We start from the raw sequence: 19,349 nt of genomic DNA on the forward strand, positions 1-19,349 counted from the left end.
AACGAGTCAAGGAAATTAAAAAGCACAGAACATTTTAATCACTTGTTGATCAGTTTGCTAGAAATCACCAACATTGCAGAATGCAGTTGCAGTAATAGTAGGGCAGTTTAAGACTGTTCCACAAGATCTGCACCTATATGAATAACTTGTCAGCACTTAATTCAGTACATTACTACTGTTATTATAATACTGTTTTTCATCATCACAGTAATGTATGTCTGCAAAGGTTTAAACGTATGGTGAAAATAAAAAGTCAAATAAATCTGAACTGGTGTCTTTTTTGCCATGGGTTAAATCTTTCAAAATCCATGACCCCAGCCAGGCCCCCTCAGTGAAATTGATCTAGAACCACAGATACAAATGTGCTCATTTTAATTTCAAGAACAAAATAAAGAATGAAAATACTCTCTGGCGGACCTTTAAGTATAGATCACATTGTTTACTACAACTCGAAAACACAAGTTGAACGTTGAAAAATGGAAATATAAAAACAACTCCATGTCATCGATCAAGACTTTTCTGTGCATAAAATCACAAAAGATGCGGAGCAGCAGCCCCTGCCGAAGCAGAGTAATTCATGTGCGTTTTAAAAAAAGTTTTCAGAGGTTCTCCTGGAGGAAGTGCAACAGTGTGATTTCATAATGCTCTCCAGACTCTGGTCCCTTGATGCTGTGCCGTTCATTGGGATAAACCTAGACATTTTGAACAGAGAGAAGATTTAAAAAAATAGAACAAATGTCATTTCGTAGGAAACTAGATTTACAATGGTATCAACCAAATAACATTACAGTGATACCTTGGCTTACGAACTTAATTGGTTCCCAGACAGTGTGTTAGGCGAAAAGTGTGTATCCCAAAAATAAATTTACCATAGGAAACCATTAATATGAGAATAAGCCGTTCCCAGGTCCCCATAAAACATAATTTTGTACTTTTTAATTTTCTAAGCCTTAAAACTACACAAAATATACCTTGTTTTATGTATAATAAATGTGCTAAGGTATCATAATTAAAGAAATAAACGGTACTGTATAATGAAGTGGTTTTATTTAACTTTTTGATGGTCGTTGATGGCTTGATGGAATGGAGTGGCCGGTTTCATCAGCATCAAACATTTGATGAGGAACGTAACCTTCTTTCACCATCTTGAGGAATGATCCCTTGTAGGTGCTTTCTCTGGGATAATTTTATCTAGTTCATCAATTGTGTTCTGTTTAGCTGGGTTGATAGCTTTTTGCATAAAGTGTACAGATGACTTGTGGGGGTTGTTTGTGGAGCCTGATTGAGGGTATATTTTAACCTTGCAGTCTACACTCTGCCTTTGAACTGTCAAAGTTGAAACTCTCTCACTGCCGTCTGCCTGTCTCTTTAATGTTTAAAGGACAACCGACATCACTTTTTTCTTTCGTAACTGACATCAGAAAAACGTAGCATCAAAAATACCCCAAACACGCAGTATGATATTTTTAGTCAAATGCAAAACACCAATAAAAATGACTTAGTGTCTAAAAAGTATCGATGAAAAGGTTTCTTCAGCCGTCATCTGTACTTCTTTGAAGGTGTCGGACGTTTCGCTTCTTATCCAAGAAACTTCGTCAGCAAACCTTCAAGTACAGATGGCGACTGAATAAACCTTTTCATTGATGGACCACTCCTGTACGACTGAGAGCTTACACAGACATGTCTAAAAAGTACTTCAATTTGAAACCGCAAGTGGCCAGTTTCAGAAGGTCCCGCCCCCTTGTTCATGGTGTCACGCCAAGACGTCTTGCCTTGCTCGAGAATCAAAACAATGGCTTCAGATTCGGAGAATATGCTTTCTTGTTACTCATCCAGTTATGAATATGATTCAAATAGTTCTGAAGAGGAAAGCATACATGTTTGCAATCAATTAAACAAGTTATTCCCTGTCATTTTGAGGTATCTGAGGGGGGAATGTAGCACTGAAAAGAGGCAGAAGATGGTGACAAAGCTCTGTGGAAACGGGCTGATTAAGTCCTTACAATTTTTGTCAGCGAATATCAAATATGCTCGGTGCAACAGACAAGGATTCACCATTGTGTAATTTATGTATTTTCCTTCTAATTTCACCATCAACACGGATCAACACGAAGTTTTCAGACCAAACAAAGTACCACAAAATGCATTGAGGTGATGCAAGGTGTGTCCTTTCTCGGTCAGTGGCGTTCCTTCAGTGACGTGACGTGAGGACTGGTCACCAACTCCAAAACAAGACTTCCGGAATATTCAGCGCAAGTCTTAAAACGTAAAATATAGCTATATGCGGTGGAATCTTTGTAAAATACGCTCAGTAGAAGTCATTTGAAGAGATTTTACAAATTATGGACACAACTTGCCCGGAGGCGTCGGTTGTCCTTTAAAACAGAGGACCAAAACAGTCGGCTGCCAATTTCTTGTTAGGAGAACGGGCTTGTTTGCAAACGACACATCATTCATTGTGGCGCTCCGTGTGAATCCCGAAAAATAGTTTGTATGCCAAGGTAAAATTTTCATAAATTTAACATTCTTAAACCGAAAAGTTCGTAAGCCAAGGGGTTCGTAAACCGAGGTATCACTGTATAGCATAAACGGTGACAAAAATGTAATAAATAAATAAATAAATGAATTTGAGTTAGTTCCTTTGTTCAATTTGTTCAGTCAGAAATGATCACATACTTTTGAATACTTTCCAAAACAGTTTTGGGTTGAAGTACAGTATTAGATGAGTGGAGAACTGGTTCATCGCTTCCGACATGCAATGTCAAACTAAAACGAGATGTCATTCGAGCAAATTCTCCCACCTGAAGGCTGTACGGTTTCCCTGCCCGGATGAGTTGGGATACCAGATAATTAGTGTGGAAAAAGTGAACATTCTCGTCAAGAAATCCATGCAGGATCAGCAGTCTATTTGGTCTGTTGGGGTTAAAAAGCAATATTTAGCATTTTATACAGCGCTAAACATAAATAGACTCAACATACACCCTAATGGATTTGTTAGAGACAGGAAATCTGCTGGATGAGGTACTCTTCAATGGTATTCTCAGTCAACAATGTGGGAAAGTAGTAGCAAGTTAGCAACATTAACGTCACTTGGCACCGTTATGATATTAACTTTTTTTCCTTGGCAGACTTCCTCTGTTTTGGCATTATTAAGTTTAACTCATTCACTATTATTATTTGGGAATTTATTTGGCAATTGAAAATATGACGTAAAAAACAAGGCCATAGCTCAACTCTTTTTTCTATTCTTTTATGGTAAGATTTTCTTCACATTAATTAACTCATTCACTGCCATTCCCAAATGTATTAAAGGAATTGAAAATATGACATTGAACGCCATTAAAACCGATAAAGCGCTGCTCAGACATCTGGCAAAGTTTTCCCTTCCACAAGGGGGCAGTTTTTCCCTTTTTTCCATGTTAGCGCTTTGTTCTAGCTTTGGCTGTTGTGAAAGCGCTATATAAACCAATATGTATGTATAGTATTGCATTTTGGACAGCCGCCCGCATTTCAACCACATATAACTCCAGACCCATATAATTTAGGAAATAACTTTTTTTCTGATGAAAGAAGAAAGTCTACAGTTTTTACCCTGCATTGAATGTTTATGTAGTACTAAAACTCAATATTCTATTGGTCCTGGAATTTGAGTGACAATGACAAAAATCCTGGCACTGGAGCGGACACATTTTTGCACGTCTGGCAGTGAATGAGTTAAAGTGAACGATGACAGTGGCAATCGCTTTTCACTTCAAAGTGCTGCCGCTTTGTTTGTGATCAACAATGCTTTTTTTCCTCTTTTGCAGAGATAATCCAACAACTTTGGCTTCTCTGTGCCTGTCTACTACACAACACTGCTGTAAATTGCACATGAGATTCGTCAATGTGCTAAAAAAATAATCATGGCACAAATTTGCACATTGGCCAAAGAAAGTCTAACAGTGATACATTTTTCAAAGTTTAAATCTTCTTCTTCTTTTCCTTTCGGCTTTTCCCTACGAGGGGTCGCCACAGCAAATCAGTGTCCTCCATCTTTAGAGGTTCGATCCGCATGTTTGTTTTGGCCAAGCTTTTACGTCGGATGCCCTTTCTGACACAAGCCTCTGTATTTATCCGGGCTTGGGACCGGCACAAGAAGGCTTATGTCCCTTTGTGGCTACAGAACAAGCAACTCGCTCAGTAAAAGGCTCCCAAACACAAAATGGTCATTGGCACAGCAACATTCAAAAAAGCAAAGTTTAAATAAGAAATCAAAATGACAGTACCTCAGACAGGTTAAATTTAGGTGATTCATAAAGTAGAAGGTACTCGTCTGTGACATAACTCCATGTTTGAAATGTGTGCCACATTAAACCTTCTGATGGTTTCTATGTTAATATACTAACGTAGCATACATATATTTTGAAATCAATGCTCTTACTCATTCGGGAACTTGTTGACATGAAGTGCGACTGAGCAAGCCTCGTAGCCCTTCTGATTGGTTTCTGGAGTACCCAAATACCGCTCTGTGTATCCAGTGTCATAAGCCATCCACATTGTCACTGGAGCTCCTGCAATGGCAATCTAAACATCCCATTAATTAATTAGTCTTGTGTTTATTCGCGATAAACAGTAAAGATGTTGGGAGAAAAACTGTTTTTATACCATTAACTCGTCCACTGCCATCTACAAATTTATTTCGGAATTGAAAAGTGTGACGTGGAGCGCCATTCCCGAATTTGTTTGGGTTTTGTTTTTTTCATGCTTGGGTGCCGATAAAGCGCTGGTCATGGCGTTGGGCAATGTTTTTTCTTTACCACAAGGGGCAGCATTTCCCTTGTTTCCATGTTAGCGCTTTGTTCCAGTTTCAGCTGTTGTTAAAACGCTAAATACTGTAAACCAATATATATGTATTGCATTGTATTTTGGACAGCCACCCTCATTTCAAGCTCATATAACTGCAGACCCTTGACAATGACAAAAACCCTGGCACTGGAGTGGACACATTTTTGGCGGTGAATGAGTTAGGTTCTCATTGTACATATATTTCTCAATAGCACTAACAGCGAACGGTTGTTTTGCTTACCTTGAAGACATCAGGTCTGTGACAGAGGCCCATGAGAGAGAGAAAGCCTCCGTAGGACCAGCCGTGGATGGCAACGCGATTCAAGTCCACAAACTTATACTTGTCCGCTACATAATGCAAACCCTCCACCTGGTCTTCAATCTCCACCTGACCCTGATGAAGGAAGACGAGGACATACAATAGACCAACGGTTATGGTTATGCTATACATTTTGTCTAAAAAAGGAAAAAAAAACGGTAGAGTGTATCAGTCATGAGTGTAACTGCCATGCTTGCCTCTCATACAAATTCAAATATGAATACCATTTTGTCCTTCACAGCTCCTTCAAACTTAAGTCCACGCTGACAGGAACCCCGCCCATCAACGATGATCACAACGTAACCGAGAGAGGCCAACCTGGTCATCAGATGGTATTTTAAGCCTTTATATGAGTTATTTACCAATTGGACCTGAAAATAAAAGTAAACGAGTTACAATTCAGGTCCAAAATTAAAAAAAAAAAAAAAACAATATGAAGAACATTGAACCATGGAGTCCAAACTGTTGTTGAAGCCGTCTCAAAACTCACTTGTACTCTTTGGCATTTGTTAGTTTTACTTCCTGGTTATCTTAGTTTTACTTCCTGGTGCTTTCTACTATTGTGGTGACTGCTTTATTTCCTGCATATGATAGCTGTCCATGTTAAGCGCTTTTTCATAGATTCAGCGGTTGTTAAAGTGCTATATAAAACAATACGTATTGTATTGTAAAAACGTATGAATGGATATGTATTGTATTATTATTATTGCATATAATACAGCAAGAAAACCAATGAAGGCGATAAATGAAAGCATGTTAACTGTATCCGAGTAGAATGAAGAGCTCAAACCTGTGGACCACCATAGACAAAGACAACGGTGGGATATTTCCTTCCCGGGAGCAAACAGTGTGGCTTGTACAAGAGACCATATAGCTGAAAGCCAGACTTCCCCAAGAAGCTAAAAATCTCAGGATGACTATAATCAGGTGGATAACCTGAAAATATAATCAGAGGAATAGTATTGTCAAAAACTTTGAATCAAACATGAAAATCGCATTAACTCTTTCGATACTGACGGTACAACTGAGCACCGCCATAAATTTTTACTCATATAAAATAAAGGAGAGTACGTTTCTTCCCAAATTTGCCGTCATAAGTTAGTACTATTTTTTTTTCGATATCTAGCAAGGTGTGGCATTTTTTTGGCTCTTAACAGTGCAAATTACTTTGCTCGGTTTTATATCGTTTTTTTTTTTGGTTACTAAATATCTATAAAAATGTTTTTTTTATGTTTGTATTTATTCTTCAGCTGTTGTTTTAGCTATAAAAGTAATAGAAATGTGGGATGAGATTTTATTTATGATCAATATTATAAATATTGTAGAAAAAATAATATTTCTGCGTATTTTGATCGATATGCCTTCATTAGAAGTGAATGAAATGATTCCACATAAAATGTTCTTCAAAAAATCTAATTTTCAGATTATGGTATCAAAAGAGTTAAACAATAAAATAGACATTGTTCCCGCATATATTTGCCAATTTACACATTTGCTAATATATTTCTTTATAATCTATTTTATTCATTGGAAAAAAAAGTCCCATATTGTTTGTCTCTGTGCTCAGGTCAAAGCTTTATCGAAAGTAAATGCATTGCTTTCATTGTTCAGTCAAGCCATAGCTCTGTCGAATAGAAAAGTAGTGATTTGCCATCACAACCATCTCATGGCATTCATAGACGGTTTTAAATGTTTTGAAAAGTGGCATTAAATATACACTTTGCACTCCCCATAACACTGCACCTCCAATTTCCCCACAAAAAAAATCATTCAATACCTGCAGTCTCCATCAGACTTGTCCAAAACTCCGTCTTTTTGTGCAGCGGATTGCCATCTGACTTGTTCAGCTTGTAAAGGTGCACGCAAGGTGTGCTGGTCAGGCTGCTGTAGTCAGTCACAAACATGTCAAATGTCTGTGCGAATGGACAAATGCGGCCGAGTTTCAACATGGAGAACTCTTGACCCAGAATACAACATTGGTTAACGCTAACTTGTGTCTATAAACCATTAGTGTTCTGTGTAAATGGGGTTTAGCAGTGTTTCCATTTGTTATGTACACGAAACTGACATTGTCAAGGAAAACCACCCCTTCCAGATAGGATTTTGTGTGTTGTGGTTTGTTGTGTGTACGTACTGGGCTTACAGAGCAGCTATGTGAGAAACCAGGCTTAGTGAGTTGCACAATTTCTCCCGGCGATTCATAGCTCACAACATACAAGTGATGTTCCAGGGGAGAGTCTTTGGTTCCCTGGAAGTACACCAGCTTTTCGGTCTCATCAACCCAAATCTGAGGGCTGGACAACCGCTGCATCAAACACAACGAGGCACAGCATAGAACAAGAGGGCAAATTATCAGAATCATTGTTGTGTTCATACATTATTGAGCAAGTTTGTGAGACTGCGGAACTAAAAGGCAAAGCAATTATATTTATAAATCACATTTAAGCATGCATTTTAAAGAATTACAAATTAAATACAAATGAATATTTTGTAGAGTTATTTTAGTTTCTTAACTCATTCACTTCCAGACGTGCAAAAATCTGTCCACTGCGGTGCCAGTGTTTTTGTCATTGTCACTTGAACTCCAGGACCCACAGAATAGTGAGTTTTAGGAGTACATAAACATTTAAGGCAGCGTAAGAAACCTTACTCTCTTCTTTCATCAGAAAAAAAGAGTTAATTCCTAAATTATATGGGTCTGGAGTTATATGACCTTGAAATGAGGGTGGCTGTCCAAAATACAATGCAATACATACATATTGGTTGATATAGCGCTTTAACAACAGCTGAAGCTGGAACAAAGCGCTAACATGGAAAAAAAGAGAAATGCTGCCCCTTGTGGAAGGAAAAAAACATGGCCAGATGTCTGGCCAGCGCTTTATCAGCACCCAAGGAAGAAAAACAAACAAACCAGAACTAATTTGGGAATGGTGCTCTACGTCATATTTTCAATTCCCGAATACATTTGCGAATGGCAGTGAATGAGTTAATGTCGAGTAATTAGAATATTCCCATACCAACAATTAAGCGTGGAGTACATGAACACACAAAAGAAGACCAATGTACTGTGATCACATTTTCCATGTATGAAAAAGCTCCCACGTAACATATAACATGGTCTTGAAATTCACTAATTACAGTCCTTTTCACTCACTTGTGTTCATGACTGCACTCCACTTTCTTTGGTTTTCTTTCAAATTGTCCCCATTAGGGTCATATGCGAGCTGTTGCACCAGCTTACTTTGAGCAATAGATGAGGTGCACCCTGGATTGATCGCTTGTTGATAGCAGTGTAAATATAGGCCATCCCACTCACATCCAGGGGCAATTTATTCCCCCAAAGTTGTCTAAGACTGTACTGCATACACGGCACAGCTTATTCCACTGCTTGTAACATTTTTTGCCCACATAAGCATACATACAAGACACAACCTTTGATCCGTGATTGGCCAACACCTCCCACTCTCCGTTCGTCAACGCCACCTCCTTGATTGGACATTTGAAATAATCTGGACATAGTGGAGAATAGCAACATAGGAATTCTTATGATAAGTCAGTTAACGTAGAAAATCAACAAACATTTGAGAATTAGATCTTGACGTAGATTTATTCCACTGATACCTTCAGAGTGCGTGTAGCCTCTTGTCCAGCTGTAACTACCATGATCTAATAGAGCGGTGACCTTGTATAGGTGGCAGAAACCTGTTTTGGACTCGTTTACAGTAATAAATGTGATTTCCTTGTCGCTGCTTTGACTGAATGGGTAGAAGATATCATGGACCTACAAAAAACAAATTGCAGCTTTCCTCTTATGTCATAATTATGTGGGTAATGGAGGTACAGTACATGTATAAAAAACACATACATTTATCCATATATCACTGCATTGTTGATAAATGATGAGCGGATGAGCCGTGTCCCCAACAGCCTCAAGGTACTCCTGTCTGGTGGCGTCATTCTGGTCCACAGGAATGAAAAGCGACAAAGGCAAAAGAACCAATTGGAGATGCTGCTGCCGTCGGTTCATCAATGTTACCCACGCACTGACAAAGTAGAGTGACCCAGAAGCATCATATCAACTTTAGCAATGTAAGCATCTATTCTTATGGATCAGCAGTCATTATAACATGATTTTCTTCCACCTTTCTGTCAGGGAACTTACTATCGCCCATCTTTAGTCCATCCAGCTCGGGTGATGTATTCGGCATGGGGGAACAAGGTTGTAAAGGGCATGAGCAATTCTTTCAGCTGTGTGCTGACAATCTAAAGAGAAAATATTGGTCATTTTTTATTACTAGTGATATTTTGGCTGGACATCAGATATTTTAATGGAAAGCAATATAAATTGGATGAGGGGCGTCGGAGTGGTTGGGGGGGACTCACATTGCCAAGACTGTCTATCTTGATTTCAGCTAATTTTAGGGTAATAACCGGATTCTTGCTGCCTGGAAATAAGCACAATTAAATAAGAGAATACAGTATAATAGCTTTACAGAGGCAAAACACATATTAATGAAGCCTTAAGAATCAACATTGACCAAAAAAAATAAACCTCTTGAGCGATGAGAAACTTATCCTGTGACTGTAAAGTGTCCTTGAGTTTTGAAAGGCGCTTATAAATGAAATGTATTATTATTATTATTATTATTATTATTATTATGAGTTCCAAAGGCATTCAATGCACAAAACTGATAGCAACACAAACAGTGGTTGCACCCTCTCGTGGTGGGCTGTGTAAACTGCACCTTCATGAACTTGATGGTCAAGTGTAAGAATGTATTTTTAGACTTAACTAAGAATTAACTAGTCCCCTAAAAAATAACTGAGAGATATTAAAAACAAAAATATTTGCTAACTATAAACAGTTAGCTTATCCTGCAAATAATTACCTGCGCGTGGATATCTGTACACATCAGCGCTACATTCTTCCAGAGCTGGAGATGGGACGTGAATGATGTCAACCTCCGACTCATCCACTTCCTCATACAAAATATTCAGAGTTTTTCCACCATCTGATTCTGAGAAGCACGGGGGGAAAGATACAGACCACACATGACATTGCAACAGGTTAACAAAGACATGTCTTGCAAACTACAACACTTTGTATATTGCTCACCATTTTGTGCAGCTGGACACCACCAATATCCAGTGAAACGATCAAATTCTTCTTGAGTGACAAAAGAGGCCACACCAGCAGTTTTGGCATCCTCGTTTGGTTTATCAATGCCTGAAATGATTTTTCAAAGGCCATAATTGCACCACCGAAGTAAGTCAACCTTATTGGATTGGATATGCCTTTATTAGTCTTACCGTGGAGAAATTTACATTTCACAGCAGCAAAGTGATGAAATATTATATTATTATAATGCTCCTTTCTGACCTTTATGGCAGAAGGTGAGTCGCTTTTCTTCATTCGTATGGATGTTGGTCAGCCAAATGTCATTTTTGTGGACAAAGCTGATGAAGTTTGGGTCGGCAGGACATATTTTGGCGTCCATGCGTGCGCCTGAACATTCACTCTTAATCTCACAAGGATCCAGTGGTACTTCCTGTATGCAAACAGAGAAACAACTGAACTAAAAATGGAAAACAGAATATGTACATTTGACACATCGAGGTTAAAGTAACCTACAAGGATGATGCATAAAACGCTTATAATTGTCACTGTAAATCCAATGTACAGTTAAAGGTGTCTTTACTGCTAAGATATAGTAAAGACATCGTTGTTTTGAGTGGCACAGGAAAGTTCTTTTGTTTAAACGTAAGAACGTATTTGACGTATTTGAAACGTATTTGCCAAAACTAAAAAAAAATTAGCCCGGGGCACCTTTAAACATTCAGCTATGTTTCCGGGTGCAATGTGAAGGAAAACACCAAACACAAATACAGTATTTTGTGATTTGAAGCAGAATTGCTTTGACCCCCCCACCCCTCCCAACACACATAATCAAATTGGACTACATCAGGGGTGTGAAATCTTAAGTACGCAAATTCAACAGGAGCCAAAAAAACATTTTGATATAAAAAATGGCAGTAAAGTAACACCACATTTGTGTGAAAAAAAATTCACGTTCATACTTGATAAGTTTCAGAAATCATAAATCGGTAGATTTTCGTACTTGCGACTGTGTGTTAAAATAATACGAGCGTTACAAAAGTGTAAATTAGAAGTAAATAAAACACAAAAATGCTTTCATTGTTTATTTAGACATTCAATTAGTATAAAATGTATTTTGTTTTTGACATTTTCTTTTGCTTCACCTTATAAATGAACTGTCTGTATTGTGTCAATAGTTGCTTTATAAAATTTCATGTGGTCAAAATCATGAATCTCCTGACCAAATCATGACATTGAACTTGTATGATGTTGCATTCACCCGCACACAAAAAAAATCCTGTGACTGTAAAGTGTCCTTGAGAGTTTTGAAAGGCGCTTAGAAATTAAATGTATTATTATTATTATTTATAAAAGCAATGAGCTGCTACAAAGAACATAGCATTTATATTTTTGTTTGGAACAAAAACCTTCCAAACTGAAAAAAAGATGCTTGGAAGAGGCTTATATTGATACTTGCACTATGTAGTTTTTTATGAAACGTTTTTGCATATTTACAGTATAAATCTTAGTCTTCTGACATTTTTACTATGCTTAGAATATCTTGGGATTTTTTTATCCTTTCACCCCCCCCCCCCCCACACACACACACCCAATCCCCTTTCAAATTGCTGCTGTGGACTGCAAATTTCCCCATTGTGGGACGATTAAAGGTTTTCTGAATCTGATTCTGAGATTCAAATTAAATAACCAATGTCCATTAGAGTGCATCTTGTACTTATTTATGAAATGAGCGTCAAATGTATAATTATGATTCAAAGGGAGCCAACTAAAATTGCCGTCTGTGTCTGCGTTCGATCACTATTATATCAACTGTACTTTCAGCTCGCGCCGTGCAAAGGTGTCAACCTGATTTGAACATGCGCTTGCCAACCATCCTTACCCATTGGAAATCAACGGTCAACCGTTTTCTTTCAAAACTTTTCTTTCTTTTATTTATTCATGATGTAACCTATCAGCAGGCAAATAGCTTAATAAATATTGGGGTCGGGCATTGTGTATTAATGGCTGTGACATATTTTTTGAGCAACCAAAAAAAATAATAATTACATTTTGGTTTAATGTCACAAGAACACCTCCGTTGTCAAAGATTTTACCAGAAAGGCACAACATGAAGATTAAAGAGCTGTTTCCGGATTGCCAAACCCCTGGTATTGAAAGCATGTTAATATATTGGAACTCACCGCAAATTTATTATCTGAACCATCCACACAGTAGTACAAACTGCTATAGGCCTGGAACAAGAAAAGTCCCGTCGATCGGTGGTAGTCGTAGGATGTGATGCCTGACACTCCTAAGCGCTTCCTCTCTTGCAGCAGCTCCTCCTCCCTTGAGAAAATGTTGGGGTGAGGGCCTGCCTGAGATGATAGAAGACAGGGAAAACTCATCAACATGCTGGCCATGAAAGAAACTTGTTTTGGCACATATTTAGAGTGCCGGGTAGAGTGAACGCTGGCATGAATGCCTGCCGCTGCTCACCAGGACAAAAAAATCCCGCGACTGTAAAGTGTCCTTGAGAGTTTTGAAAGGCGCTTAGAAATTAAATGTATTATTATTATCGAAGAAGGAGAGGAGGGAGGTGTGCCCGGAAATTACCAAAATAAGAGTCTCAAAAGAAAAACATGCATACCTGTAACTGACCCAGCAGATGTTTCCACGATAGAATGAGGAGTGCATCTTTGTGTACCTTCTTGGGAATGTCAGAGTAGAGTAATGCATTTTCTCTTCTGCGGTAAGGCATACCTGTGAGACGACCAGACAAAGCAAGTCTATAATCTAACCACCGGATGTGCTGGTGAGTCCAATGGCTTAGACATGGTGCCTAAACTACAGAAGTCCAGCCCGTGGCCCATTTGGAAACCCCTGTACATTTCTGAGCGGCTTGCGGGCTAGACTAAAAAATGACGGCAGTGCGAATGAATTGGCATTGATGAAGTGTTTGTGAGATCGTATCTTACATTTGAAAAGGTCCTCCACCCCATTTTCCAAATTTTCCCACTCTATCCACACTCCCACCCCTCATTCTCTGCCTTACAGATCCACGGCGGATCTTCAAGCAGCAGAAGATCAAAAAATATGCATCATTTTAACTCATTCACTGCCGTTCACGAATTTATTCTGTAATTGAAAATATGACAAAGAGCACCATTCCCGAATTTGTTCGGGTTTTGTTTTTTCTTGTTTGGGTGCCAATAAAGCGCTGACCATGGCCTCTGGCAATGTTTTTTCCCTTCTATATCGGGGGAGCATTTCCCTTTTTCCCATGTTAGCGCTTTGTTCCAGCTTCAGCTGTTGTTAAAGCGCTACATAAACCAATATGTAGGTATTGCATTGTATTTTGGACAGCCGCCCTCATTTCAAGCTCATATAACTCCAGAACTAAATTATTTTGAAAATACTAACTCTTTTTTCTGGTGAAAGAGAGTCTAAGGTTTCTTACACTGCACTGAATGTTTATGTAGTCCTCAAACTCAATATTCTGTGGGTCCTGGAAAAGAATGACAATGACAAAAACCCTGGCACTGGAGTGGACACATTTTTAGACATGTCTAGCGGTGAATGAGCTAAAATGACATTTTAAAAATGCGTTCACTCACAAGAAATTGCTCTAATTTGGGTTTTGAATGTCGAGAAGTGATTTGTCTGCAGCGGAACTACTTGAGTGAAATAGAGGAATGCGTGGCGCCCAAATATAAATTTGCCCATGTAACGAAAGCTGCGATGTCGCAGTTCTTCAAACCAACTATTTTAAAAAAATGCTTCATGGATTAGTTTTAGCACATTTCATATGAAACAATGCAAATGAAGCTCTTGCTGATTCTTAATTTTTTTCTGTATGTGGCCAACAGAGCGAGAAAAAAAATGAAGACCAAACCCTAAACACTGAAATTGATTCACTTATCAGTTCTTTTACAACTTGTCATTTTTATCTCCAGTGCTTGAAAAAGACCAAGTTATTGAAACAATCCTTTTGGGCCCCTTTGATCCATCTTACCGAGGTAATAGAGCCGATGGGAATGTGTGTTGTTTTCCTCCTTCTGGACAAAGAGGAAGTCATATGGCGACTTGTTGACGAGAAGTCCTATGTGCTTGCGACCCTCGTGAATGATTTTACGCAGGTCAACCCACGAGTGCTTTTGCACCTGAAAGTGGGTTGAAGTCACATCCTCCATCTCCACAACCTCTGTGCTGTCAGAGAGCTCGTCAAACACCGGCATGCCTGCCAGTGGACTGCGAACACACATTCAAATCACAAGGAGAGTTTAAGTGAAAAAGAAAACAAGACGCAAAGATTTGAAACAGAGACAAGTAGAGCCTCCAAAATCAAATGCTTCAAAGGAACATTTTGGGAAATCTTGACCACAGAAAAGTCACCCCAAAAAGTACAAACTTGGTTATTATTGTGAAAAAAATGAACACATACATTCATAAAATTAAAACGAGAATGCTAAAAAAATATAATAATAATAATAATAATAAATTGCATTTATAAGTGCCTTTTAAAACTATCAAGGACACTTTACAGTCAAAGGTTTCATTTTTCTGCAGATGAGCAGCAGCAGCAGCCAGACGCGCCAGCGTTCACGCCACCAATAATAAGAACAAAATAAAACCCAACTGCAACTATATCTTCCATTTATAAAACTAAATATGTGCATCGTTCATCTTTTCAATGAATATCAAATATTAACTTTCGGGGTTCATTTTAAATGGATTAAAAATTAATGTTGTATGTCTGTACAGAAAAAGGAAGGTCATACAGCCATTTGGAAATTGTACTTTACCTTTACTTAACCTTTGAAAACAAATTCAAAGTATTTTCCCAAAAAATAAAAACGAATCAAAAAGCTAAATTAAAGGTAACTGAAATGACATAAAATTCGAAATTGGGCAGCAGGTCTACTGGTAAGCACGTCCACCTCACAGAGCAGAGGTGCAATGTTTAATTTCGGCTCTAGCCTTCCTGTGGGAAGTTTCCATGTTCTCGCCATGTCTGTGTGGGTTTTTTTCCCGGGTTCTCCGGTTTCTTCCCACAATCCAAAAAAAACATGCACAGGAGTTTGATGGAACACTCAAATTTGTCCCTAGGTGTGAGTGTGAGTGAGCAAATGGTTGTTTGTATTTGTGTACATTGCGATTGACTGGCAACCGGTTCAGGGTATAGGATGCTTGCTCCAATTTGCTCCAATTGCTCCAAGACAGCTGGGATAGGCACTGGTATGCCCGCGACTGTTGTGAGGATAAGTGGATCAGATGATGGATGGATGCATGGATGGATAGATGGATGGATGGATAAAGAAGAATCATTGAATAATTCAAAACTATCATATCCGTGTGGTTCGACAGTACTTGAAGACACACGAGACATTGGCAAATCTCTTTAGTTCGGTGGGCATTATTAGGATCTTTCTTAGTCTTTTTGTAATGCCACAGACCCACCACAGAAGGGTAATATTGAGGCCAAAGCAACAAAGGAAAGAGTCTGGCTGCTCATTAACAGTCAATATCTATTTAGTAAACAGAAAGCAAAAAAGTGTTAATTTATCCGCTGCTCGCCCGCAGAAAAAAAATATCCTGTGACTGTAAAGTGTCCTTGAGAGTTTTGAAAGGCGCTGATAAATGAAAATGTATTATTATTATGATGTATTACTTTCAGGAATATCTGTAAATTGTCCATTTGTGATTTTATGACACTTTACGTTTCGCTCTCCATTATTTCTCTGTTATCACCACATAGTGATTTATTTATTTTTGTCTTATTTAGTGCTGGGCCACATGGAAAAAATATTTTCGGCCATTTTATATCGTGATAACATTAAAGCATGACAATTCTCTAAAAATAAAATGAAAAAATAGTACACTGAAGAGATGAGGAAAATGACCCTTGAAATTTTCTTCATGAACTACTTGTATGTCTGACTCCTCTAAATGGCACTTTGAGTTTAAATAAAGAAGTTGGAAAAAAAGGTTGCGACAGAGTATGTATTTTGAGTCCAATGTTCAACAAAGTGCCATCTAGAGGAGTCAAAAAATACAACTGGTTCATTCACCAAATATATAGCTTCCATTTTAGTATCAGTACAACACACAATGACCGCTTACTTTTCCTCACTTTATTTTGAAGTGACATGAAAAAGCCCTGTATCAAATGAGTAGTGCATCCAATGGTTCTGATGCTGCTGTGTATAATCATGAAAAGCAAACAAGTGTGATTCCTAAATTAGAGTTTGACTCTTCAACTTAATTTTGCATCTCATTGTGCTGACTCACTCACTTCTTTCAATTGTTGTTTACACTGCTACCTGGTGGCAGCGATGTTGCATTGATTGGTGAAGTAAAAGTACTGTCGTTTGTCTGTCAAATCATGTTTATAGTACAGTATATGGTGCTGTTTGCCGCAGATGACATAAAATGATGGCATGAAAGTAAAAGAATGACACGAGCCATCATAATGTTGCCCAGCTCTAGTTTTAATATCTTTCTTTAATATCTTTGTAATTCAACTAAGACGCACTATCCAAAAATGTTAATCAATACTATGACTTCAAATAGTTCAGAAAGACTAAATATTACAGTTGAGAAATGTTTTATGACATTTCAATGTTGAAGGGTTCTACTTAATAAAACGGGAAACAAATGTAGGCTGATGAAAGGACAAATGTTCCATACATGCCGTGTCTTTCTTCTTTCTTGTCTTCAGTTTTCAGCCTCTTAACAAAGTGCATGAACCGCTCGATGGCTTTGAACCAGATTTGGATTCCTAAAAAACAGAGGATGAATAAACATAGCATTAAAATATAAAAAAGTAAAATAAAATACATTCAAATCTATGTTAAAACCACCAGCATGACAACAACCTGGTCTAAACGAAACATTACACAGAACATATCTGATCTAATCTAAGCTCACATGCAGTCAACAGGTAAACGGTTTCCGTTACTGTGGTGATAGGTCCATTCAGAAAAGACATCCACTTGCCGCTTCATTGTGGCGCCGCTACACTTCAACCTCAACTCTGCTCAAAATGCACAGAGGCTTTAGAGTCTGACTTCGCGTGACTGCTGAATGATGGTGACACTTCCACGTCTGTGTCAGTACTCTGGCAAATGTAACACGCTCACGACACATTTTACTAAGCCCTGTGTACTATCAGCTGTTCGGGACACTGGGACTGGTGTTTATTCGCACCAGCGGCGCACCATTGCATATGTGGAACTGAGAGTCACAGCACGGAATTGAAGCGGATTATGTGGGACAGGAGATGTGAAACAATCTCTTTTCATCAATGGATGTTACAACTTCGTGTTTGCGTTCAAAACTTAGCTTGTTGCAGATGTATCCACATTTTCCCCAATCCACTGGTGAAAAGGACACTTTGATCCTCTCTTTATTCATCAATAACTGCTTCATACAACAAAGATGGAACAGCGAAGAGCTTGAGATTGACTGTCTGTGTCATGTGTGTTTTGTCATATTTTTTGGTTATTTTGACTTCAGGATGGGGCCGTGAAAAAGGTTGCCTGTACCGCAGCTCCTATATTTTGTTCTACTACTTCTTTTTACTTTCCACTTCCTTTCAAAATTTTGCTGCTGGGAATTTCTCCATTTGCTCCATTGTGAGAGTAATGAATGTTTTCTTATCTTATTTTATTGATGGAAGAAATGACTATTCTATCATATTCCAAGACTGCTGGTGTCTTGGATGTTTTTCATCTCTCCCTGCTACACCCAGCCGAATCCTGTTAGGATTCTGAACATTTGCACCACTAACCACTGCGAATGAAATCCAAAGGGAAGACACCCAAAATCGCGTGCAGTGCATTATTTATCCCGAGGACAGCGTTATACTGGCGTTTTCTTTAGTCACAAGGTACAGATGTGATCAAATATGCACTTTGTGTTCTTCACGAAATACAAAAAAATAACCAGTTTAAGAAACAAACAAAAAACACAGTTGTTCACGAAATATAAAAAATAACCAGTTTAAGAAACAAACAAAAACACAGTTGTATTTTGTATTCTTAAAAATTCGATCAATGTCATAACATAAGAACATCATACAGTATTTATATTGAAAAATATTTTGCAGACCCGAGGACGTCTATAAATGATAGCACCACGATTGTCAGGCGTACGACCGCTACTATTAGGTAGTGCAGTGCTACTTGGTCTTCTTTTCCTTTCGGCTTTTCCCTTCAATGGGTCACCACAGCGAATCAGTGTCCTCCATCTTCAGAGGTTTGATTCGCATATTTTGTTTTGGCCAACCTTCGACGTCGGATGCCCTTGCCGACACACCCCTCTGTATTTACCCGGGCTTGGGACCGGCGCTAGAAGACTTGTGTCCCTTTGTGGCTACAGAACAAGCAACTCGCTCAGTAAAAGGCTCCCAAACACAAAATGGTCATCGGCACGTGGTAAATTTTAAAATAAATCCAACATGATGAACAACCCCGAAGTGCCATTAAAATAGGGAACAAGCATTACCCACTTGTGATGCTTAACAGTAATGAGTCGTTGGAGTAGTTCACAGTTAACCAAAAAACATTGTTGTAAAATGAATTATCAAATGTCAAACGAATTGAATTGAAACGTTTTAATTGTCCCAACCACATTCATGATACATGCCTTAACCGCGCAGTTTAACTCCACACCAATATCTATTAATGACAACCCACTAAAATACGTGTTCAAAATTGCAATTAGCATCGGGCGAATGTGTCATCTGCCTTTAAACATCCTCGAATGGGCCTCTTCACAGCTAACGACAATATGCTACCTCGCGATTCTACCAAAACAGAATGTAAAAGAAAGTTGTAATCCCTAAACCACGTTGGGGATTTTGGTCGTGCACACACTGACCTTGTTTGACTTAATCCTGATGCAAGTTGATCTCTGTAACTAACTTCCAAGTGGGCAGGAAGTTCGCAGCAGTGACATGAGAGAAAATTGTCGTCGTCACCCCATTCTCAATACCCGGATATGACACAATTCGACGACATCTTTGTCGAGTTTATGGAACACGAGACCGGAAGAGAACGCTTGTCGAATCTCTTCACATGAGCATGACCAATATATTGATACTTGCAT

General features: G+C 38.5%; 1 protein-coding gene across 2 annotated transcripts; it reads right to left on the bottom strand.

The window, feature by feature from the left end:
* Nucleotides 1–6: 6 nt before the first annotated feature.
* On the bottom strand, nt 7–19,256 carry LOC148895871 (dipeptidyl peptidase 9-like). 2 transcript variants are annotated; one of them, XM_089000336.1, is made up of 21 exons: nt 17,169–17,189; nt 16,929–17,019; nt 14,254–14,489; nt 12,889–13,001; nt 12,443–12,616; nt 10,524–10,692; nt 10,260–10,370; nt 10,033–10,161; nt 9,527–9,588; nt 9,306–9,406; nt 9,009–9,186; nt 8,765–8,924; nt 8,576–8,652; nt 7,278–7,448; nt 6,921–7,056; nt 5,934–6,079; nt 5,368–5,514; nt 5,066–5,218; nt 4,421–4,563; nt 2,802–2,913; nt 7–692 (listed from the first exon to the last, which is right to left on the bottom strand). In XM_089000336.1, exons 2-21 carry the CDS (start codon nt 16,982–16,984, stop codon nt 600–602), a joined length of 2,667 nt encoding a protein of 888 aa, XP_088856462.1. In that variant the 5' UTR covers nt 16,985–17,019; nt 17,169–17,189; the 3' UTR covers nt 7–599. The 2 variants fall into 2 exon arrangements, with proteins under 2 accessions (XP_088856462.1, XP_088856461.1); XM_089000335.1 differs by lacking the exon at nt 17,169–17,189 and adding an exon at nt 19,122–19,256 and having other exon boundaries at nt 8–692.
* Between the last annotated feature and the right edge of the window lie 93 nt (nt 19,257–19,349).

Source organism: Hippocampus bargibanti, linkage group LG07 (assembly GCF_051943395.1).
Source record: "Hippocampus bargibanti isolate YZ-2025 linkage group LG07, ASM5194339v1, whole genome shotgun sequence".
Classification (NCBI taxonomy): Eukaryota; Metazoa; Chordata; class Actinopteri; order Syngnathiformes; family Syngnathidae; genus Hippocampus; species Hippocampus bargibanti.